Source organism: Lithobates pipiens, unplaced genomic scaffold (genome assembly GCF_037356315.1).
Source record: "Lithobates pipiens isolate NorthernLeopardFrog02 unplaced genomic scaffold, aLitPip1_a1.2 Scaffold_18, whole genome shotgun sequence".
Classification (NCBI taxonomy): Eukaryota; Metazoa; Chordata; class Amphibia; order Anura; family Ranidae; genus Lithobates; species Lithobates pipiens.
In genome coordinates, this window is record NW_027507758.1 from 210,099,995 (window position 1) to 210,125,337 (window position 25,343).

Below are 25,343 nucleotides of genomic sequence, written 5' to 3' on the forward strand. Positions count from 1 at the left end.
AAAGTGCGTTCTGCTTGTTCGGTGAGACTTAAGTCTAGTTCCATGCGGGCCTGGTCCAGGAGCTTACGATTAGCAAGAGAAGGGGTTTGCTTAAAAAGTGCAGAAATGGAGTCCAAACGGGACTCCAACTTTCTCTGCATTTCCTGCCTCTCCCTCTTGCGTTTAGATGCTATTTGAATGATGCGACCCCTTAGCACTGCTTTATATGCCTCCCATAGCGTCACTGGGGAAGAGACTGAAGTCGAATTAAAACGGAAATACTCGGATGACGCCTCTAGTAAGGTGTTATGAATGTCTCATATAGATAGCAATGAATCATTCATGACCCAAGGGGAGGGTTGAGGATTGCACATTAGGGACCGACAAACCACTAAAATGGGATCATGGTCTGTCCAGGGGGCTGCCAAAATAGAAACAGATTCCACTAGGGGGAGGTGTTGTCTATGCATTATAACATGATCTATTCGGGAATGCAAATGATGCGGATGGGAATAATGTGTGTAATCTTTGGTTGTCGGGTGTAACTCACGCCAAAGGTCAACCAAATCATAGGTTCGTAAAGAACAAGAAAACATTTTAGCTGCGGGGGAAATGGCCTTCTTTTCGGATGGATATTTGTCTAATATCGGATTAAGGGCCACATTGGAGTCCCCCCGCCAGCAACAGGGTCCCCTTCTGATGCGACGCTAAGAGGGAGCAGATATGTGACAAGAAGGAGCCTGGATTAGAATTGGGAGCATAGTAGGTCAGGATAGTGACTTCCGTATCTTGAATGCTGCCCAGAAGCAGAAGATATCTGCCTGCAGGATCTGGTATCTGTTTTTCACACCGAAAGGGGACCGTCCTGCGGAAGGCAATTAAAACTCCCCTCTGTTTGGTCGGACCGTTGGCCTGAAACACCTGTGGATATTGGGAATCGAAATAGTTAGGGTGCGAAGTGGAGGAAAAATGAGTTTCTTGGAGACACGCAATGTCAATGCGTTGCTTTCTGAGGTATTTAAACACTTTTACTCTCTTGGATGGTTAATTCATACCTTGGACGTTCAGTGACAGCCAGTGCAGGGTCATGACGAGTAAGCAGGGAACCGCTTGTCAGAGGCTCTGCGTGCATCCCCTATGGACTCAGGGATAAGGAGAAAAGGGATTAGAGTAGAATAGAAAGAGTTAGCATAAAAAGAAATATAAGGAGAGCCAGAAAAAGTAAGCACAGAGAAATCGAGAAAAGCTCGAAAGAGAAGTATTAAGAATAACAACTGTGCATTTAAGCGTAGGCCGGGAGGCCCACCAGGAAGTCGGAAGTTGAGAGGGACCATAATCCCACGTAAGTACCGATACTAGGGGGGCGCAGTGGTCCACCTGGCCCACTCGGTGTATCTTAAAACTTACAATAAAACAAACATTGAATTTGAGCACTAAGTTACATAACGATTAACTGTAAGTGTAACACAATACATGTGATAATGTCAGACACGGAGCGCTGGTACTGAGACAACACCAGCGGGTTGAGGCAAGCTCAGTAACTATTAAGTCACACAAAGTAAAACCCATAAATTGTAAGGACATATGAGCTTGAAATTGACGTAACAAAGCAATTGACTAACGGACCTCCCCCGGCCCCCCGGGAAACCCTGGAGGGGAGCCGGGGGAGGCCCGCCACAGACATCTAGAAAAGTCCAGGCCCTAGAGGGGAGAAAAAAAAAATATATATATATATGTATATTTTGATACCGGTATCAAGCCCTCACAAAACAGCTTCTAGAGCTCAGGGCAGGACCGGTACCACTCCCACTCCAGGTAAACTGGGACAAAAAAATAAACTAAATTGTGAAGGATACTGTGCAGACCGATTGCAAGAATAATAACCCGCATGTGGGTGGGGGGAATGTCAGCCTGTAGGGACATCTTGGTAGCGTTGGGCCTGTAGCGATCGCAGGGCCTGAGATCCATGCAGGGAGGCCTGAGAAGACTTTCGGGAAGGCTGTGTCTGCCGGGTGCGGAAGGGTGGAGCAGCTGGGTCCCCTTGAGATGGTGGAAGGTCTAGCTGTAGTTCTTGGAAGTGACGTCTCAAGTCAGAAACAGAGGAGGCTTGGACTTGATGTCCCCTGTGGATAAAGGACAGCTTAAAAGGAAACCCCCACCTGTATTTTATGCCCAGATTCTGCAGGATCAATAGGTAGGGTTTTAAGAGCCTTCTTTTAGCAATCGTTACTGGGGATAAATCCATGAACAGTTGTAGGGGGTAATTTTGGAAAGTGAGGTCTTGGCGATCTCTTGCTGCCTGTAGGAGTCTTTCCTTCGTGCGATAATAATGCAGCTTTATAATAACATCTCTGGGGGGGCCTTCCGAGGGTTTTGGAGCCAGGGATCTGTGAATACGGTCGAATTCTAATCGCTCCAGGGGGATTTCAGGGGCAAGTTCTTGAAAAAAGCCCGTAGCTGTACCCTGTATATCTGTAATAGCCTCGGGAATACCGCAGATTCTCAAGTTGTCCCTGCGAGCCCTGTTTTCAGAGTCCTCTAACTTATCCTTCAATCCCTCCAGCTCCGCATGCAACTTCTCCAATTCATCCTCATGGCCCTCCAGCACTGTGGTGGATAAGTCCATCCTTTGCTCTAGCTGGTTTGTGCGGTGGCCTAGCTCTTTAAGACCTCGCATGAGATCAGAGGAAAGTTTGCGTGAGGCTGCTGAGATCTCATCCCTCACTATTGAACGGAATCTGGCTAGCATATCCTCAGAAGCATGTTGTGCAGGGCTTACCAGATCCGAGGGGAACTGCTGCAGACTGTCAGGGGGAGAGGCTGCTCCTGTCCCGGAGAGCCTCGTGGTGTCGTCGGGCTCTGGAGGCTCGGGCGCCATCTTGCCTGTCCCTGCTGCTTGCTGCATCTTGCGCTGTTTGGGAGATCTCCGCTTTCCCCCGTACCCCGCCAGTGTCCGCAGTTTGGGGCTGCCGGTCCGGCGTGTCTGACTGGCCTGTGTGCTCTGAGGACCGAGAAGTTAGCGGCTGGTGGCGTGGAGCGCGGAGACTAAGCGGCCATCTTCCGCGATCGCGCGCATGCGCCCCCCCCCCGCTGAAACCAGCTTTCATCTGCTGCAGGGAGAGCAGCAAAGTGCATCGTAACAATAATTGCCCCTCCGCCCCGCCATACAGATCCTCCTCTCTGTCCAGGCCCCCCTATGTGCCCGGGTTCCCTACAAGAGGACTGGTGCCCCCCCCCCTATGGGTGGCCCTGGAAAGTGTCCGGTACTGAGGTGGTTAAAGACATTAATTTTTTTCTTGCAAGTAATCATGTAATTGAAGCAATTCTTTAAGCTAAGTGAGGTTTCACTTTGTAAAGTGAACACATTTAACTCCTTTAGCAGTGTGTTAGTACAGTCAATGTTTTCCAGCTTTATTTAACCACTTCCCACCTGCCCAATGTCATATGATGTTGTGGAATTTGAGCGGTGATATCTGAATGATGCCTGCAGCTACAGGCATCATTCAGATATCTTCATTTACAGCCAGTGATTCCCTTCACCATAAGATCAATCATAAGGGCCGCTTGATCATTCTTACAGATGGCCTCTGGTGCTTCTCCTGGCTCGCCCCTGTTGTCAGGGAACCGGAGAAGGAACGGATCAGTGGCGGATGATGACCATAGAGATTTCCACCAGATGGTCCCCTGAAGTCTCTATGATCGTTTGGAGGCCAGGCGCAATGTTGAAAAAAATGCCATACCACGGCTGGGAAGCCAGGATAGGATCTGGGGACTTATTAACACCAGATCTGACGGTCAAGAGGACCTATCACTGCACTATTCCTATTACAAGGGATGTTTACATTCCTTGTAATAGGAATAAAAGTGATCAAAGATAATGTAAAAAGAAAGCATCAAACTAAAAAAAAATAGAAGTAAAATTAACAATAAAGATAAAATCTAAAGTGCCCCTGTCTGCGTGTGCTCACTCTCTGTAACTCAAAAAATGTAACCTGTGTGAGGGGTTAGCTCGGCAGCGGGTGTGTGTGACCCCCTGGATGGGTTCACAACACAAAATCAGGCACAGCAGACAGCGTTGTAGGTGCAAACAAACAAAAGATGCAGTTTATTCATGCTACATGCAGTGAAACATATAACAGCCAAACAAAAATAAAACATGAAAATAAATCCTTGGTCAGCTTGACCTCTAATTACACACTTAGATTCCCTATCTAACAACTGAGTGCAGCACCAGTCCCTGTCTCTGTTGTAGCGGTTTGCCACACAGGCGTTAACTCACCGCACAGAACAAGTGTCACACTCCCCAGTCTATACAACACAAAACTGGTTCCAGGGTGGAGCATCTCCCTAAGCATGCTGGGGTTTTTTGTAGAGGTCTTAATGAGCCCACTTACTTCAGCTGGGCTCATTAACTCTTCCCCTCTAATTGTAAAAGTCTGCATAAAGCCTGAATCTAGGGCACACATATTTCCCATCCTGGATACAACCAGGTGACTTTACCTGCGTGCTGCCACACCTGTAAAAAAAATTTATGCGTTGACTATGGAAATTTTTAAGTACAGAAGTTTGGTGCCATTCCACGAGCGTGTGCAATTTTGAAGAGTGACATGTTGGACAGCACAGTGGTGTAGTGGTTAGCACTCTTGCCTAGCATTAAAAAGGGTTGCTGGTTCAAATCCCAACCATGACACTACCTGCTTGGAGTTTGCATGTTCTCCCTGTGCCTGCATGGGTTTCCTCCAGGTACTCTGGTTTCCTCCCACTCATGCAGGTAGGTTAATTGGCTTCTGTCCAAAATTGGCCCTAGTATATGAATGGGGACCTTGGATTGTGGGCTCCTTGAGGCTAGGGACTGATGTGAGTGTGCAATGTACAGGGATAGGGACAATTGTAGACACTCACTCAGGTTGAACTGGATGGACTGGTGTCTTTATTCAACCTTACTAACTATGTAACTATGTTGGGTATCTATTTTCTATGCATAACATCTTTCACACTGTGCAAAAAAATTGGGCAAATTTTTCTGTTTTTTTTTTCCCCAAAAAACATGGTTGAAAAATTGCTGCGCAAATGCTGTGCAAGATAAGAAGTTGAAACTCTAGGGTCTCTGCTAAAAAAAAATATGTATAATGTTTGAGGGTTGTGTGTAATTTTCTAGCAAAAAAAATGATAATTTTTCTATGTAGAAGAAAAATGGTAGGCAAGTGGTTAATGTTCAAATACACTTTTTTTTTATCCAAGGCCCAACCTCCTTTGTCTTATATTCACCGACCGACACAGCTCCTCTCTGTAACAAATGGGTTGTTAGCCTTATCGCTAGGCGAATACTAGGCATAGTTTTAATACAACACTCAGAACTCTTAGTTCCGCCCAGGCGGTCCCTTGGTTAACAACCCTCCCGTCTGCAGACAGATCTCAGTTTTATTTTGCCTAGTGAAGGAGAAAGACCTAGGAACCCTGCAGGCCCATCAGTCCGTGTTTTTTTATGCAGAAGCTTGGCATTTTGCGCAAGATGAATGATCCTATGATCTGCTATCAACAGCCGGCTGGTTGACAGGCTGGATACCCTTATCCTTGTAGTCTCCCCAGTCCGGTCATCGAGCGCATGCAGGTCGCAGCTACGGCTCGGCAGGATAAAACCTCAGCTCCAGAGGTGGTCGCTGAGCTTTTTTGCTCTGGGGCATACATATGACTGGGCTACTGATGTCTATGTCACAGTATGCCGGGCCAGCAGCTTCCCTGTACTGATCAGTGAGTAGTTCTGCAATGGAATGTCTCCCAGCTCTTCAGGACTGGTAAGTACAGCTCTCCCTTCCTTGCCGGGCCTGAGCGGCTGGGCATTCCCTGGGAGGTCGATTTGGGGGTCCCTCACCTCCTTCTCTTCTTTCCCCTGTCCCTATCTTCCCTCCCCCCCTCCCTGGGGGGGATGCTGCATGTGGCTACTGAGCGGTGTTTGTGTGCATATACAGGGGATCTCTGTGGGCTCTCCCCTGAGATGGGGGGCTGGCTAGCTAGCGATGTCCTGGGTCCTGTGTGTTAAGCTCCCGGAAGGGGCCTGTGAGGGTCTGCTGTGGTCTGGTGCGGCGCTGTGTCTCTGCTATCATTCTTTCTTTCTGTACCTCATGGAGCTGCTGGCAGCCATTTTAGGTGTGGGCGAGGGCAGCATGCCTTCCTGTGCTTCAGCAGCCATTTGCCAAGTGATGTCCTATTCAGGGCACTGGTGGACATTTTTTTTTTTTGAAAACTGACAGTTTTATTAATTGCAAACAGAAAAACAAAAGGGGAACAGAAACAAGAGGGGATCAAAAAAAAAAAAAAAAAAAAGGAATAAAAAAGAGAACAAAGCATTTCCAATAAAGAGCACAGGATGATGCATAGTACAGTAATAATCACAACATCAGATTGTCAGTTAAACCAGCATCCCGAGTAGGGGTAAGAGTAGGTGGCGGTTCGTAAAGTTTATGACCCCTGAGATCCTAATAAGCTACTATAGAATAAAAGGGCCGCAATAGCGGATCTCCTGTGAGAGGTCACTTCAACATATAGCAATAGGAGCATTAGAGAAGGGAAAAGCTAAGTCAGGAAGAGGAGAGAAAGAATAGAAATAGGGTGTAAGAGGGTTAAGGCAGCCTCCCGCCCCCAGAGGACACTGGTGGACATTTTCTGGAAGCCTGAACACATTTCTCAGTGTTCTCTAGCAGCAGCATGGCTCATTTGCTCTCACGGCCATTTTCCCTGTCTGTGTACTGGACGCTGGGCGGCCATTTTATTGAAGCCTGAGCACTTTTCTAGAACGTTTTAGCGCTCATTCTGGCGGCTGCCACCGACACAGCTTTTGTTTCCTCTGCACTTGGGAGCACTCGGGGACTACAGGCACTACTTGTGAACAGCACAGAACTCCTCAGGGTGGTGAGTCCGGCGGGAAAGAGTCCCAGAGTCAGCGAGCAGCAGCAAGGGGGGTGGGACTGTCACTGTCCTAAGTCCCCTTCGGGTGGCAGACAGGGTAAGGTCAGCATGGCTTCAGAAGCTGGTGTTTCTTCCCCCGAAATCCAGGCAATTGCAACCTGGTCACCTGCGGAGTGCCCATGGACACCCTGACGGCGGTCCTCAATTCGTTTGTTGCCAAGATGGAGGTGATGCATGGGAAGAAAGGTGCATTAAAGAGCCCCCCCCATCCTCTGGGGAGAGCTCTGACGCAGACTCAGATCCTGCTGAGGCTGGTGACCCCTGCTCTGTCTTGTCAGATGACGCTGACCAGGCATGTTCGGACAGTGAGGATGAGTCCCCGTCCGGGCGCGACAAATCACTTGTTGGAGCACTTATTACAGTTGTGCGTGATACCCTGAAGATTCAGGAGCCAACGGATCCCTCTGCTGATGTACCAGTCACTTTTGGGTCCCGCAAGCCAGCACGTTCACCTAAAGTGTTCCCGGATCTGACTTATTTTGACAAGTTCATTTACAAGGAATGGGGTCGCCCGTAGACATGGGCGGCATCAATAAATTAATTTTGTTTCATTCTGTTACAGTTCGTTTTACAATTAATTCGTACTTTGTGTCCGAAATTCAATTTCAATTCGTACGAAATACGGATTGTCATTAGGTTCGTTAACTTTTATGAATATTCTTTACAATGAATTTAAAGGCAAAAATATATATACCTCAATATGACAGTAGATCCTGATGGAAGTTTGGTTTTTATCTCCTGCTGTGCTCGGTATGTCAGCACAGCACAGGAATGGTGGAAGCCCCTCATAATGAGCACAGCAGGGTTACAGCCCCAGGAGGAAGTCAGCATAGCACAGGGATAGTGGGAGCCCCTCGTAATGAGCATAATGAGTCCTAGACGAAGACTGATCCGAAATTCGAAAACAAAAGTTCGTATTTCATACAAAATTTGGACGCATGGCAATTCGTATTTCGGATCCTCCTGAACGTATGGATTTAGGGAAATTCGTCCGAATTTGAGATTTGTACAAAACTAATCGTACATGTCTAGTCGCCCGCAATGGACGTTTTTGGTCCCCAAATACATGGCGGTGCGTTACCCTTTTCAAGAGAGCCTTCTCAAAAAAATGGTCGGCTCCTCCGGTCATGGACCCCCTAGTATCCAGGTTAAATAAAGTAACCACCATCCTGGTTGAGGGGACTCCTGCATTCAAGGATCCCATGGACAGGAAGGCCGAGGCAGTGGCTCGTTCCTTGTTTATTGTGGAGTCAGCCGTGTGACCAGTACTGGCATCCGCACTTGTGTTGCAGACACTGACTGAGTGGGCAGAACTTTTGCACCGCGAATTGGGAGAGCAACAGGCTTCTCCTGTCTGCGTGGAACTAGCAGACCAACTAGTGCAAGGCCTTAAGTACGTCTGTAACTCAGCTCTGGATACTCTCCCTCTGTTATCCAGGGCTTCAGTGTCAGCTGTGCTGCTGAGGCGCCTAATTTGGCTAAAATGCTGGTCTGCTGACCAGGCATCCAAAAAAGCCCTGACAGATCTTCCCTTCCTTGGTGACCAGCTCTTTGGAGCCTCATTAGATGACATTATTAAAAATGCCACCAGCGGTGAGAGTACCTTACTCCCACAGGCCAGGAAGGCTAAGGAGCCATGGCGTAGGCAAGGGCCCTCTTTTTCCGCTCACAAATGGCTTTTTCGTCCGCCCAGAGCTTCGACGAAATGTCCCCAGCCGACAGGACATCCACGGACGGTCAAAAACATCCCTGGTACTGCAAGCCTAACAAGCCTGCGAATAAAAGTTCTTTCGAATGAAGGTTTGCCCCCACCCATGTCTCGGGTGGGGGGTCGCCTTCGGGAGTTTGCAGCCCGGTGGTCCTTCCGGTTATCCAACCAATGGGTCTGCGATCTGATTTCCACAGGCTACAAAATAACGTTTCTCTCTTGGCCGCCAAACAGATTCTTCCCCTCCAGCTTACCCGTATCCCCGGCTTGCTAGGTGGCCCTCTTGGGGGCGGTAAGGGATTTACTGAATCGCGGGGGGATTGTACCGCTTCCGGAATTGGAAAGATGCCAGGGATTCTACTCAAATGTGTTTGTGGTTCCCAAGAAGGAAGGGGTACGTCCGATCTTGAACCTAAAAGCCCTCAATCACTTTGTAAAATTGCAGAGGTTCAGAATGGAATCAGTTCGCTCAGTCGCTGCACTCCATCAAGAGGACTCCCTGCTGTCCCTGGACATCCAGATGTGTACCTGCACATACCCATTTGCCTTCGGCATCAAAAGTTTCTGCTGTTTGCAGTTGTGGCTGTTGAACCTAAAGAAGTCTGTGATTGTGCTGACCCAGCGCCTGGAGTACCTAGGCTTGCTGCTGGACTCCAGGGAAGCAAGAGAGTTTCTCCCTTCAGACAAATTGCAGACTATCAGATCCGTGGTAAAACTGCTATTGAACCACAAGTGGTCGTCACTCCGCTTTTGCATGCGAGTACTGGGACTATGGTAGCCTCCTTCGAAGCAGTACCTTATGCCCAGTTCCACACCAGAGTCCTGCAGAAGGAGATTTTGACAAAATGGGACAAATCTCAGTTGTCCCTGGATCGATAGATCCAGGTGAGCCAGTCAGAGACTCACTGATCTGGTGGTTGAGGTCCCTGGTGATTCAGTCTGGGAAATCATTCCTTCCTCTGAAATGGACGGTGATCACAACGGATGCCAGTCTATCTGCCTGGGGTGGAGTGATGGGGGTTCAGTCGGCTCAGGGCCTCTGGTCGGCGGAAGAATCCAAGTTGCCGATCAATCTGCTCGAACTAAAAGCGATCACCCTCTCCACATGGTCGATGAGACTGCAAGGGCGTCCGATCAGGATCCAGTCAGACAACACCACGGCTGTGGCATACGTCAGTCACCAAGGGGGAACAAGGAGCACATCCGCTGCTCGGGAGGTCGCTCACATACTTCGGTGGGCTGAGCGACACGTACCGGCCCTGTCAGCCATTTACATCCCGGGAGTGGAGATCTGGCAGGCGGACTATTTGAGTCGACAGATGCTGGGCCAGAATGGGCATTGTATCCAGAGACATTCAGGTTGCTTTGCCTGAGGTGGGGCACACCAGACGTGGATCTGCTGGCCTCCCGTCTCAATCAGAAGGTGCCAAGAGTCATGTCCAGGACAAGAAATTTGTGGGCCGACGTGTCAGACGCGCTGGTGGCTCCGTGGGATCAGTACCAGCTGATCTACGCCTTTCCCCCACTGAAACTGTTACCACGTCTGCTTTGCAGAGTGGAAGCCGAGGGGATCCCAGTGATACTGGTTGCCCCAGATTGGCCTAAGCGTCCCTGGTACACAGACCTGGTGTGTCTGGTGGCAGACGCTCCCTGGCGACTGCCACTGCAAGAGGACCTTCTATCTCAAGGTCCGATTCTCCATCCTGCTTTACCATCACTGGCTTTAACGGCATGGCTATTGAGAGCCAGGTGTTGAGAAACCGGGGTCTGTCGGACTCGGTGATCCCAACTATGTCGAGAGCATGGAAATCATCTTCTCGGAAGATATACCATCGTACCTGGAAGGCCTACATCTCCATGTGTGAGAAGAAAGGATGGCTTCCACGCTCCTTTTCCATATCCAGGATCCTGCTGTCTCTTCAGCAAAGGGCAGACCAGAAATTGGCATTAAACACCATTAAAGGGCAAATGTCAGCCTTAGCTGTCTTTTTTCAGCGACCCCTGGCATCTCACTCCTTAGTGAGTACCTTCGTTCAGGGGGTACGACATGTAGTCCCTCCAGTGCGTCCACCGTTACCCCCTTGGGATCTGAACCTGGTGTTGTCGGCGCTTCAAAAACTGCCATTTGAAAACATCAGGGGTATTCCCCTGTTGACTCTTTCTCAGAAAGTGGTCTTCCTAGTGGCCATCACATCAGCCAGGAGGGTTTCGGAACTGGTGGCCTTGTCTTGCAAGTCACCCTATCTGGTTATCCACAAGGATAAGGTGATGTTACGTCCGCAACCATCTTTTCTACCGAAAGTGGTATCAATGAGAACATTGTATTGCCATCTGTGTCCTAAGCCAAAGCACCCTAAGGAGGTGGCCCTTCACGCTCTGGATGTGGTTTGGGCTCTTAAGGTGTATTTGTCTGCCACGGCTCCCTTTCGGAAGTCAGACTTACGGTTTGTTTCGGTGGCTGGTCCAAAGAAAGGCATGGTGGTCTTGTCGGCCATCATTTCCAGGTGGATCGGACAGAATGTAGTACAAGCCTACGCCTTGAAGAGGCAGGTGCCCCCCTTTCCGGTCACGACCCACTCCACAAGGGCAATCGGAACGTCTTGGGCCTTCCGACACCAAGCGTCCACCGCTCAGGTTTGTAAAGCGGCGATCTGGTCGTCTGTCCAATACGTTTACCAAGTTCTACAAGGTAGACGTCAGTGCATCGGCTGATGCCTGTTTTGGCCACAAAGTTTTGCAGGCGGCCGTGTAGTTGCAATTGAATATGCAATATATATTTTCTGTTTTTTTCGATAAAAACAGTACTGTTATGTTAATGCACTGTTGCATTATTTCCGCAGTTTGGTGCTGTTATCACTCCTGTTGAGGATACCCTGTTTTTTGTGGTGGTTTTTCCACGCACTGTTGTTTTTGTGGGTAAAGTTTCACTAGTTCCCACTTGCCATGGTGGATGACGTTTTGTGCTGTTTTCCCACCCCTTGTTTGGCACTGCTTGGGGACGTCCCATTTGTTACAGAGAGGTGAATATAAGAGAAAATAGGATTTTTTGTACTCACCGCAAAATCCTTTTCTCTGTAATTCACCGACCGACACAGCACCTGCCCCTCCTTTTATCTTTACGTTATACTGCTTGTTGACAAACTGAGCTCTGTCGGCAGACGGGAGGGTTGTTAACCAAGGGACTGCCTGGGCGGAACTAAGACTTCTGAGTGTTGTATTACAACTATGCCTAGTATTCTCCTAGTGAGGAGGTTAACAACCCATTTGTTACAGAGATTTTTTTTTTAAGAATGTTTTTATCATTGATGTGTTATCTGTTTGTTATTAGTGTTATCTTAAAGAGGTAAAAAATGTTTAGGTGTCAGCATCCCCCTCTTTACTTACCTGAGCTCTCATTTGATCCAGTGCTGGGCACATCTGCAGCTTTTCTCTTCCCTCACTTCTGGGTCTCGCTGGCTTTTCTGGGACTACGAGAGCCATTGGCTCCCAGTGCTATCAATGAAAGCCAGTGATGAGGGGACCTGAAAAGAGGTTTGCAGCTGCTCTGTGCGATTCCATTGCACAGAGCAGGTAAGTATAGACAAGTTTGTTTTATATATATATATATATATATATATATATATATATATAATCACAAAAGTGAGTACACCCCTCACATTTTTGCAAATATTTTAGTATCTTTTCATGTGACAACACTGAAGGAATTACACTTTGCTGCAATGTAAAGTAGTAAGTGTACAGCTTTTTTAACAGTGTAAAATTGCTGTCCCCTCAAAATAACTCAAAGCAGCCATTAATGCCTAAACCACTGGCAACAAAAGTGAGTACACCCCTAAGTGAAAATGTCCAAATTGGGCCAAATTAGTCATTTTCCCTCTCCGGTGTCATGTGACTTATTGGTGTTGCAGGGTCTCAGGTGTGAATGGGGAGCAGGTGTATTAAATTTGGTGTTATCGCTCTCACATACTTGTCACTGGAAGTTCAACATGGCACCTCAACATGACACCTCGTGGCAAAGAACTCTAATGCCGCATACACGCGATCAGACTATCCAATGGTCTTAGCCTGGCAGACAAACCGCCATACTTTACAACGGAGGTCTGCCGGACTTTCCGAACGAGCGGACCTGCCCACACACGACCGAAATTTTCCAGCAAACTAGGTCCGGCGGACAATCTGCCGTACTATGGCCGGAGTCCGCCGGACTTTTGAAATGAACGGACTTGCCTACACACAGAATAAAGTCTGTTCATTTTGAATGCGGCTCTAGGCAGACGGGACTAGCGCAGGAAGTCAATGTCGCCGCCTCCATCAGTGAGATTGACACCCCGCGAGCCCCGTCACCTGGTATGGACTTAAAGAGGAAGCCCTACATCGTCTTGGGGGGTCTTCTTTCCGGACTCCTCCGCTATCTTTAGCTCTTTTACTAGCGGAGGAGCCCAGCTTTCTTCTTCGCCGTCGCCGCCGTTCGGGGGTCTTCTTCCGTCCCGCTCTTTTGGGGTCTTGTCCCGCTCTTCGGGGGTCTTGTCCCCCTCTTCGGTTCTTCTTCCAGCTCTTTTACTAGCATTGGCCCAGTCTCCTGTCACCGCCACCACTGCCTTCTCTTCTTCTCTTCTTCTTCCTTGAGATGTTGACTTGACACTCTCTCTGGCCGCAATGACAGGGACGCGTTGTGCGATGACTTATATAGGGACAAGGGGCGGAGTCACTGGGTGATGTAACATGGTGACCCTGCCCCTTTATGATGTCACAGTCCCGGAGGATGCTGGGACTGTGATATAAGGGGGCGGGGTCCCATGTGACATCACCTGGTGACCCCGCCCCTTGTCCCTATATAAGTCGCCGCACAACGCGTCCCTGCCATTGTGGCCAGAGACAGCATTGCATTGTGTCAACATTGTGTCAACATCGCAAGGAAGGAGAGAAGAAGGAGGCAAGAAGCGGCGGTGACAGCAACAGAAGACCGGGCCACCGCTAATAAAAGAGCCGGAAGAAGAAAGTGAAGGCCCAGCAAGAAGAACTGAAGAGGGGGACACCACTAGGAAGGGATCACTCCTTAACTCTACATATGGATTTGGGTAACACACATGTACATTCAGTACCTAGTGGACTAGTGTTGAGGGTGTCTGGTTTGGTTCCCCCTGGCCTGCCCCCTGACATTGTTGGGGGATGGTCGGAATCCTGCCTCAACCCCAGATGAGACGGTTATATCTCAGCTCTAACAGTTCCCATTGCTGGAAGTTCTGCCCAATTTTTGGGCTATATTTAAAAACATGCATCCCACCCCTGATGACTGGCAAGAAGCCAAGAAACACGTCAGGTTCTCAAATTAAGGATGCCCAATTAAGCTTATTTTAATCATTGATGATATAAATTTTTGTCCTATAGAGTTTGTACTCATTCATGTGATTTTGATTAGTAATTTATGTATTTATGTTATGAACTGTATGTCCATTGATTTGTCTATACTCCAGATTTTTTGATTATTATTATTGAGTGTATATCTATATTTATATTACTGTACTACCATTGTATGCATTCAGATCATGGACTACCCTTAGGGGTTATTGATTATAAATTAAATCTAAATCATTTCATCTACTCACATGTATTTATTATTCTTATTTTCAATTGACATGCTTCATTTAAAGTCACACTTGCCCCCCTTTTCTTTTTATAAACATTAGAGTTTGTCAAATGAGATAACATATATACTTTGGATGTCATATGGCCAAATGTATTTGATATTAAATATTAGGGCCACATTGGTCGCCCTCTCAAAGTGGAATACACATTGGTACAACTATATTTCGCCGGAAACAATATCATTTGTTTCTAATGGTGTCATACCAGTTGGAGTCACTGCACACTATAAGGACCATTTACATTGTACATATTAAAAAAATATATATTTATCCACTTAGTACACAGTTATCTAATACCAGAGTTAAAATTAGTATCAGTGGAAAAAACCTTTTAAAAAGTATCAGCAATAAAATTATTATAACTAAAATAACAATAGAAATAAAATTGAAAACTATATGAGATTGGCAAAATCACATAAAATATATAATTACCAGATTATGAAAACCAATGTCCATACAGACATTGATAATTAATAAACCGTCTTGTATAATGAGAAATCAGATACAATATTGGTACTAACCTGATTTTAGGCAATAAAGTTTTAAAACAAAATGTTTCAAAACATATAATATTTAGAGGACCATCTGTCTTATAGATTAACTGAGGCCTGTCTAGTAGGTGTTTTTGTAGGGAAACTTCTTATAAAGGGATTGAGATGATTTAGAGGAGAGAAAGAGGAAATGGAAACCAAAATGGCCAGTCACATAACGATGGCCTAGGCCAGGGATATGCAATTACTGGACCTCAAGCTGTTGCAGAACTACAAGTCCCATCATGCCTCTGCCTCTAGGTGTCCTGCTTGTGGCTGTCAGAGTCTTGCTATGCCTCATGGGACATATAGTTCTGCAACAGCTGGAGGTCCGCTAATTGCATATCCCTGGCCTAGGCTATAAGAAGATTGCCAAGGCCCTGAAACTGAGCTGGTGGCCAAGACCATACAGCAGTTTGACAGGACAGGTTCCACTCGGAACAGGCCTCGCCATGGTAGACCAAAGAAGTTGAGTGCACGTGCTCAGCGACATATCCAGAGGTTTTCTTTGGGAAATAGACGTATGAGTGATGCCAGCATTGCTGCAGAGGTTGAAAGGGTGAGGGGGGGTGGGGGGTGAGCCTGTCAGTGCACAGACCATACGCCACACACTGCATCAAATCGATCTGCATGGTTGTTGTCCCAGAAGGAAGCCTCTTCTAAAGATGATGCACAAGAAAGCTCGCAAACAGTTTGAAGACAAGCAAACTAAGGACATGGATTGCTGGAACCATGTCCTGTGGTCTGATGAGACCAAGATAAACTTATTTGGTTCAGATGGTGTCCAGTGTGTGGCGGCAACCAGGTGAGGAGTTAAGACAAGTGTGTCTTGCCTACAGTCAAGCATAGTGGTGCGAGTGTTATGGTCTGGGGCTGCATGAGTGCTGCCGGCACTGGGGAGCTACAGCTCATTGAGGGAGCCATGAATACCAACATGTACTGTGACTGAAGCAGAGCATGATTTCTTCCCTTCGAAGACTGGGCTGCAGGGCAGTATTCCAACATAAAGACCCCAAACACACCTCCAAGATAACCACTGCCTTGCTAAAGAAGCTGGGGTAAAGGTGATGGACTGGCCAAGCATGTCTCCGGATCTAAACCCTATAAACCACTATTGAGCATCTATGAGGCATCCTCAAACGGAAGGTGGAGAAGCACAACGTCTCCAACATCCACCCGCTCCGTGATGTCATGGAAGAGTGGACCTATAAAGCTCTAGTGAATTACATGCCCAAGATCACTAAAGCAGTGCTGGAAAATAATGGTGGCCACACAAAATATTGCCACTTTGGGCCCAATTTGGACATTTTCACTTAGGGGTATACTCCGTGGTTAATGGCTGTGTGTTGAGTTATTTTGAGGGGACAATATAGTGTCATTTATTCAGCGTTGCATGAAAAGATATAATAAAATATTTACAAAAATTTGAGGGGTGCACTCACTTTTGTGAGATACTGTGTGTGTGTGTGTGTGTGTGTGTGTGTGTGTGTGTGTGTGTGTGTGTGTGTGTGTGTATGTACGTATGTATGTATATGTGTATATATATATATATATATATATACCTTTACAATCACTTTCAAGATTGGTTTAGGCCATATAATTTTTCAATGAATGTATTTATATCTGTATCCTAGTTCTGTCTCAAAATTTCCATACTGTTTAAATAATTTTTGGTTGTAAGCTGTAAAAGTGTATATTAATAAATAAAATTCTCATCTGTGTTCTCATTTAACAGGTGGTATCACCAGAGTGTTGCGATGACATAGCAGTTAAAAAAGATTTTATTTTTGTACGCTCATTTAAAGATGGCAAATTGTAAGTACGTTTTTTATTTATTTATTTATTTATTTATTTATTGACAGATATATTGATAAGTAGTCAATTTTGACAAATTTTGTTGATTTTTCTAGCTTTTCTGTGGGAAAAGCAGATATTCGAGACATTGGTGACATTTCTCTTAAAACTGACTGTATTTTAAAGCCAGGTAAGAGCTATTTCGAATTCAGATTCAGAATACTTTTGTTGACAGATACAAAGATGGGCAGCCAAACTTATAAGAGGCATGGAGGAGCTCCGTTATGAGGAACGATTAGCTGAACTGAATTTTTTCAAGGGCTGTATCCCTGCATCCAATTTGCGTGACAGGAGTGTGTGACCGGCTTTCAATGGAACTGGTTCACACACCTCCGGGATGGCTATGGAGAGCACTGGAAAAAGGGTCATGTGCGTCTTCGGTTCTGTTTCTGGTCCGAATTCATGTAAAAATCTGCACCTGAAACAGAGAACAGGGACACACGGGACCCCCTGCTGTGATCCACAGCCGCAGCTGTGAACACGGCCTTAGAGGCATATGATTAACATGTGTAAATATGTAAGTGGTCCATACAGTGAACTTGGTGTAGAACTATTCCCTTTAACTGCTTGCCGACCAGCCACCAGAATGGGTCCGGCTGGGCAAAATAGCGTTGCCTTACATTGCTTTGACTTTTGTCCACTAGGAGCGAGAACCAGGATCTCTGTGTGTAAACACGCAACTCCTGGTTCTTTCAGGGGAGTAGACAGATTGCATGCTCATACTAAGTATAAACACCAATCTCTATCTCCTCCTAGACAGTCCCATCCCCCCTACAGTTAAGTTAAAACACACCTAGGGAACACAGTTAACCCCTTGATCACCCCCTAGTGTTAACCCCTTCCCTGCCAATGACATCTATACAGTAATCAGTGCATTTTTATAGCATTGATCACTGTATAATTGTCAATGTTCCCAAAAATATGTCAAGTGTCCAATTTGTCCATCGCAATATCGCAGTCCCGATAAAAATCGCAGATCACCACCATTACTAGTAAAAAAAAAAAATCCATACATCTATCCCAGATAATTGTCAGTTAAAGCAGTGCCTTATCACAAAAAATTGGCCTGGTCATTGAGCAGCCAAATCTTCCGGGTGGAAGTGAAGGTCATCACAGAGGACAAGGGGAGTTAATCTCAAAATACAAAAAAAGCCTCTTCCACATTTTCACAGCTCTTACGGTGAATACAAGTGATGGTTCTGCCAGTTCAGTACAAGCGGTCCCCGGGTTACAAACATCCGACTTACAAACGACTCCTACATACAAATGGAGGGAGACGGCATGAAGCGAGAGGAAATCTACCACTAGGAAGTTAAATTCACCCCTCTGTCAGACTTTCCGAACGAGCTATTTGCCCACACACGTAACTTTTGCAGCGGACTAATACGGCATACTAAGTCCACCAGACTAGCCGCCGTACTTTTGAAATGAACGGACTCGCCCACACACTCATTTTGAGCACGTCTCCAGGTAGCCGGGGCCAGTGAAGGCCCCGTCACCTGGTATGGACTTAAAGGGGAACCCCTACGCCGAACAATCAGCGTGGGGGTCCCCCCTAGGTCCATATCCAGGTCCAGGACGAGCGAGCGCCCCCCCCCCCCCCCCCTGAGCCGTGCCAGGCCACGTGCCCTCAACTTGAGGGGGTGCCTTGGGGAAGGGGGGACTTCTGCATACTATTACTTCTACTTTCTTGTACAAATCCTTTTGCATAACTTTCTATTTCTTCCTTCCGTTTAAACAAAGAGGAATCACTCTGATTGTCCATATGACCCCAAGAGCCAGAAGCACACATTGCTTCTCCCCGATGGCCCAGGAAATCAGACAGCCACACAGTCTTTCGAAGGCACTACCATTGTGCTAACCAGGCCGAAAATTACTTGATATCTCCACACGATGACCCGACACGTAGCAGCGGAGCAGACCACTGCTTTCAGCCAACACTGTGTACCCCGGCCACAGCGTTCTACACTGACCTTTCTGTAGGAGGATAATAGTTCTGTGTCTCTGGTCACAGAATGCTTCTCTACCCTCCTCCACTTAAAGGCTACTTCTTCTTTCCAGATCTCCTCCCTGGAAGCATGTGACCCCGGTTTGTATGGGAGGCCTGCCCCCTGCCAATACCGAAGGATGATCGGTCAGGGCTCCTCACAGGAGCTGCCTGCCACTCAAGTCTCAAGTCCAACCTCTCTTCCAGAACTAGCCATCTTAAAGCAGAGGAGGCTTCTCTGAGTACAGGGGACCACACCCCCACTCTACTAGAAACACCCAGTCTCTAATCAAAACAACCAGGCCTGAGATAAAACACAGGCTTGGCTAAATTTACCTGCATATTAGCCCTGTGCTTAAAGAAAAAAATCCTACTCTAGCCCCTACCTTTAGGTAGAGGGGGCTACATCACATATGGGACAAATAGTCCCCTGCATGTCTCCCTTGTGCTCCACTGAATGTAATGCTGTGCAGATCGCAATGCTTTATTTCCTAGCCACACCAGGGAAACTGTCAACAGGGACCTGAAAGTGATGTCATGCATGTTGCTTCTGGGTAAGGAGAACAAGATGGGGAGGAGTGCAGATGTGTGTCCACTCTCCTCCCTCCCCTCTACCCTCTGGCACCCGCTATGCCAGTCCCAAGACCACAGATGGGTGGGGGGGACTGGGGTTGGTGTGCATGCTTCCACCTGACAAGTGAGCCCGCAGCAGGGCTAAATGTAGAAGAAAACGACCTGCCTGACGCCTGGAGCTGCATGTCGTGGGCATCAGGCGATACAAATTGTGCATTCCTGTAACTGTGATTGGCCTGACAAAAGCCTATTTGTTGAGCCTTGGAATAGTGTATATAGAGGTTTTCTATTTGTGTGGGGGGTTGTTTTTTTGTTTTTTCACCTGTTGAACTGGGTGGACTTGTATCTTTTTTTTCAACCACATGTACTATGTAACGTTAAACTGTACCAGTTTCTAATCTGTTTGCCTTTACGAAGCTCCATGTATACTGTGTAAATGAAGAAAGGCAGTATGATTGATAAGTCAAGAATTTTTTTTTTTTATTTTGTATAAAAATCTGAAGCCTGAATAATGCATACTTTGTTTTTTTTTTTTTTTTTGCATATTTGCATCACCTCTTTAGTTCTATAACATGTGAAAAACGGAAAATTGTATACTCACCTTTCCTTAATTTTCCTTTCTGACGCATCTTCATGGCACCACGCACTGGGTTGTGACTCCGCTCCCACAATCTGACAGGATTGGTTAACTAAAAATTTGAAGGGGAGACCCCCCGCTGCATTCTCTGTAAATATCATCACAAACAAAACAAAACGGGATGGGCATTGTGTGGTGCCATGAAGATGTGTCAGGAAAAGAAAATTACGGAAAGGTGAGTATACAATTTTCTGTTTTCCTGACGCTTTCATGGCAGCACACACTGGGAAATAACTGTCCAGACGGGTGGGTAAATGCAAATAATATTTAATTCCTACAATGCAGAAGAATTGGCTCTTATACTGTAACAGATCTAACAAAATCTGCCAAGGACAAATGGGCAGAATTCACTCTATAGTGAGAAATTAAAGTATGCTCGGAAGACCAAGTTGCTGCCCTACAAATCATCTCTGGAGAAACCCTGCAATATGCTGCCCAGGAGGTAGCCACTGCCCTAGTAGAATGAGCCCTGATGTCTTCTGGAGTCGCCAAATGTTGATTGGAATATGCCTTTTTAATGGCTCTCACCAACCAGGATGCAATAGTGCGTGAGGAAGCTGCCTGCCCGCGTCTGGTTCCATGAGGAATGACCAAGAGAGAGTCTGTCTTACTAAAGGAGATGGTGGCTGACAAGTAGTTGCTGATGGTGGTTTTAATGTCCAGCGGATGAGGCTCTCCCTGATCATCAGTGAAGGATGGAAGGACAATGTCTTGGTTGAAAGGAAGTAGCCACTCTGGGTATGACACGATCTGAGGGTCTAAAAACTACCCTATCCGGAAAGAAAACCAAATAAGGTTCTGAAATAATCAGAGCTTGAATTTCTAAAACTCTCTTGGCTGATGTTATAGCAATAAAAAAAGAAAGTTTCAAAGTTAAGTCCCATAGTGAAACAGACTCCAAAGGAATAATTGGTGGATTGGAAAAAGCATGGAGGACTACTGACAGATCCCATGATGGAAAAATAGGTTTCCTAGGAGGTTTTATCTTCAGGCTAGCTTTAAGAAATTGTATGACCAGTGGATGGAAATCCCATTTTGTGCCTGTTTTAGCGGAAAGAGCAGAAACCTGCACCTTGAGGGTACTTGAACTCAGACCCTTTGTTAATTCCCGACAGGAATTCCAGAATTTGAGGCGGTTCTGGAGAAAGAGGACTCCAATCTCTCCCTTGGGCCATGAGGCAGAACTTTTCCCAAATCCTTGCATAGATGGAATTAGTAGAAACCTTCCTAGCCTGCATTAAGGTAGAGATGACCTCCTGAGAATAGCCTTGCACCCTCAGTCTAGACCTCTCAATTTCCAGGCCATCAGATGCAACCTCTCGGGAGCTGGATGGAAGAACTGTTCTTGTGAGAGAAGGTCCGGTTTTAATGGAAGAGGAATTGGCGGTTGAAGACTGAGTTGCAGAAGGGTCGTAAACCACGGCCTCCTCGGCCAGAATGGAATCACTGCGATTATTGTTACTGAGGACCTCCAAAGTCTGGATAGGAACCTTACAATCAATGGAGTAGGAGGGAATATGTACCCCAACTTGAAATTCCATGGATGGACCAGACAGTCTATTCCCTCAGCTGACGGAAACTGATTTCTTGACAGGAACCTGCGACATTTGGTGTTCATTGGTGTGGCTGCTAGGTCTATCTCTGGCATCCCCCAGGCTTCCGTCAGGAGAGAGAAAAATTTGAGGACTCAAAGACCACTCGTTGTTGGACAACGATCTCCGACTCAGATAGTCGGCCAATACATTCTGTGCTGCTGGGTCATAAACTGCTCTCAAGTCTGCCAGGTGTATCTGAGCCCATTCTAAAATAGGATGAACTTCCCTCATCAGAGTGACACTTCTGGTACCTCCCTGTCTCTGTACATAAGACACTGCCACCCTGTTGTCCATTCTGATAAACACATTTTTCCAGACAGTAGAGGTGTGAATGCCCTCAAGGCATGAAAGGCCACCCTGAGTTCCAATATATTGGAAACCACTCCTAGGGCTTGGAACTGCCAGTGGCCCTGAGCTGCTAGATCCTGATAGTGGGCTCCCCAGCCGCTCTGGCAAGCATCCAAAGTCACTACCTCTGGGTCCGGAGGGACAATTAGCTTGTATCTTTTTAAATTGCTTTGGTGTGTCCACCACCATATTGATCGCTTCACCGACCTGGAGATGACAATGATCTGATGCATGGACACTGCTTGAAAAAAGTTTTTCAGGGTTCTCATGTGCCATTGGGACCATTGTACCATGGGTATGGTTGCAGACATAGATCCCAGCATACTTAGCCCCTGTACACACGGTCGGAGATTTCCACAACCAAATCCATCGGATTTTGCCCGTCAGATTTTGGCCGTCGGATCTTGTCCGAAACTGTTCCATAGACACGGTCGGACAAAGTTGGCGAAAAATCCGATCTTTCAGAACGTGATGACGTAATTTCGTTACGATGGGACTACATTCAGGCTAGTAGCCAATAGCTTTGATGTAGGAATTTGATCTGAGCATGCGTGGCACTTGGTCCGATCAAAATTCTCTACACATGATCGGAGTATGTCCGACCGGCCCAGTTGGTCAGGAAATATTTGCAACATGTTGGAAAATTGGGTCCGACGGATATTCTGACGGAATCAATCCGATGCATACCACACACACTCAGATTATCCGACGACACGGTCCGATAGGACACGTTCCGACGGATTCTCCGACCGTGTGTACGTGGGCTTAGACAGACCCTGGCTGACAGATGATTTGCTGATAGCCGTCTCCGCATTTTTTGTATTAGAGGCTGAATCTTTGCCTGCGGAGTTGCACTCTGTTCAGTTTGGTGTCCAGATGTGCTCCTAGGAACACCATCTTCTGAGTGGGTTGTAAACTGCTCTTCTTCCAATTGATGATAAAGTTGTGGAGAGTTGAAAGAAGAATTTCTTGGTGCTGAAGCAATATCTCCTGACTTTTTGCCAACAGTAGGATGTCGTCTAGGTAATGGTGAATTTGAAGACCTTTCCCTCTGAGGAATGCCACTAACGGTAATAGAACTTTGGTGAATGTCCTGGGAGCTGACGAGATGCCGAATGGAAGGCACCGAAACTGAAAATGGTAATGATTGATGGCGAATCGAATACATTTTTGAAAAACCGGATAGATTGGGATGTGAAGATAGGTGTCTGACAAATCTACTGACAGCATCCAATCGCCCAGACTTATCGCTAGGAGCATGGATTGGAGACTCTCCATCTTGAAGGCTCCCACTCTGATGTTCCTGTTGAGCCTTTTGAGATCTAATACTGGACGAAAATCTCCTGTCCTTTTCTTCACTAAAAATAAAGGGGAGTAGAATCCTCTCCCTCTTTGAGCCGACGGGACCTCTACAATAGCCCCCTTTTGTTTTAACTCAGCGACATATTTTACAAGGAGATTTCTCCTGAATAGTGTGGATGGTAGTCTGGTAGCCTGGAAGTGGTTTCCTGGAAACTTGTTCACAAACTCCCACTTGTGCCCATACTTGATTGTGGACAGTGCCCAAAGGTCCTGTATATGCCTTGTCCAGATCTGAAGAAAACCCCTTAGCCTAGCGCCCACCTGCGCTGGGTGGGCGGGCAAACTTTCAAAATGATTTTGGGTGCTCCCCCGCAGGTGTAGCCTTGGTCTTCTGCATTCTCAGGAAGGAAGGTTTAGTATTCTTTCAATCTCTCCTAAACTCTCTACCGGGACGGTAGGATCTGGACTCCCTGTATTTATCCTGGAGATTGCGTCTAAAAGAAGGCCCTCTCTGAGCCTTGGGTCTTTTATCGGAGGGAATCAGACCAGATTTTCCTCCCGTGACTTTGGAAATGGCCGAGTCTAGTTTGGCACCAAACAGATTAGAGCCATCATAAGGATTTTGCGAAGAATCAAATCCTGCAGACATTTCCTGACTGTCATTATCAGAAGAAGATTCTGAAGCCTGGGAGTGATAGGGTTGTGCAGCGGATGTACTAGGGACTGCCACATCCATAGCGGGTACTGTTTTCCCCAAATAAATTCCCGTGGGGGGCGTGGCCGGCCGCTGAATAGGACTGACGTGTGGGAGAGGAGCTCCGCTGGCCCCTCTCAGCATCCACCGCCATCCTTGCTTGTGACGCCTTTCCGAGCCCACCGAGCTACCCAGCCTACTCGCGGGATACATTACCCTTAGGCTGGGATCGTTTTTTTCCGGCCTCGGCACCTCGGAGCGACCCGCGGCCGCGGACTTCACATCAGGCCGGACACCGCCATCCTGCGGCCTACTCTACCTCCGGGACTACCGGACGGCGGAATCCCGGTCCGTTCACGGCCATCTCGGCTCCATCCGGCACCACACAGGCGGCGGGACCCTCCCGCTGAGGAACGAAAGCCCACAGCACGACAGCGGACCCCGGAGGGGGATACAGGCCATCAATTATTAAGGTGAGCTCCGGCGGCCATCTTGCTACACCCAGAGCCTGCCTTCTGACTTTCCCTCAACCCCAGTGCTGCTGCTCCCTCGGGACAGGCCATAATCCCCCGCCACAGAGGGGACTGGACACTTTGGGAGGATCCCCTGCCCGCTCCGCAGCCTCCTCTCCACCCTAAGACTGCGAGCTCGGCCTAGCCGGCGACCATCTTGGATCACCCACACCCCCTCCTCTACACTTAAAGGCTCCCCTGTGCCCTTCTCCTGCCCAGGTCTGCACCCTGAACCTCTCGGCCAGCTGGTATTTCTACACAGGTTGTGGGGTCCTTACACTTCCTGTGCCGCTGCTGTCCACCTGCCGCCCCCCTCTCAACTCCCCCCTACTGTCTTGTGATCTACATGTTACAGATATCTATATTGGGGACACATCCCAGGTCTCCTAAGTTGACAGCTATGTAATCATTCTATGTTGACCTTTGCCGCCTTCCTATGCTCCCCCTCAACACACGACCAATACCTCCGCATGGGGAGCACCGCATGTACCTAATATATACCTAGTCCCAACGCCTCATGGTGAAATACGGGCCTAAGCATCTTCCTCAGTCTCTGTCTCCGGATCTATGGCCCTCACAGACTCTAGACCGCTTTCTGAGCAGGTCAGCATCCCCGTCCCCTTCTCCAGGTTCTTCCACATACGCACAGGTGACCTCCCAATTGACAGTACAAGTCAGCCCACAAACCCTGACGGGCAACCACCCAGACATAATGTCTGCCCCTGTGACAGTTGAAGTTCTGGACGACAAATTGCGAGTTTTTCTGCAAGACCTAACCAGCAATGTTTCTAAGGAAATGGGCAAACTTGCTCACGAGTTGCGGGGGGAGCTTGTTCAAATAGGTGAACGGACTGACGTCCTTGAAACTAAATTTGATGACTTGATACAATATGTGCATGCTTTAGAAGAAGACAACGCCGGTTTGAAGCAATCTGTCTCTCAGCTTCAGTCCCAACAAGAAGACCTGGAGAACAGGGAACACCGTCAAAATCTACGTATCAGAGGGGTCCCTG

At 47.3% G+C, this 25,343-nt stretch overlaps 1 protein-coding gene across 5 annotated transcripts in view; it reads left to right on the top strand.

Moving 5' to 3' along the window:
- ARID4B (AT-rich interaction domain 4B) overlaps positions 1-25,343 on the top strand; it is a 2,504,499-nt gene that overhangs the window by 773,457 nt on the left and 1,705,699 nt on the right. For all 5 annotated transcript variants that reach the window (XM_077486552.1, XM_077486551.1, XM_077486548.1 and 2 more), the window contains 2 exons: positions 16,564-16,643; positions 16,739-16,812. In XM_077486552.1, coding sequence (XP_077342678.1) covers positions 16,564-16,643; positions 16,739-16,812 — 154 coding nt within the window. The remainder of the gene's footprint in view (positions 1-16,563; positions 16,644-16,738; positions 16,813-25,343) is intronic.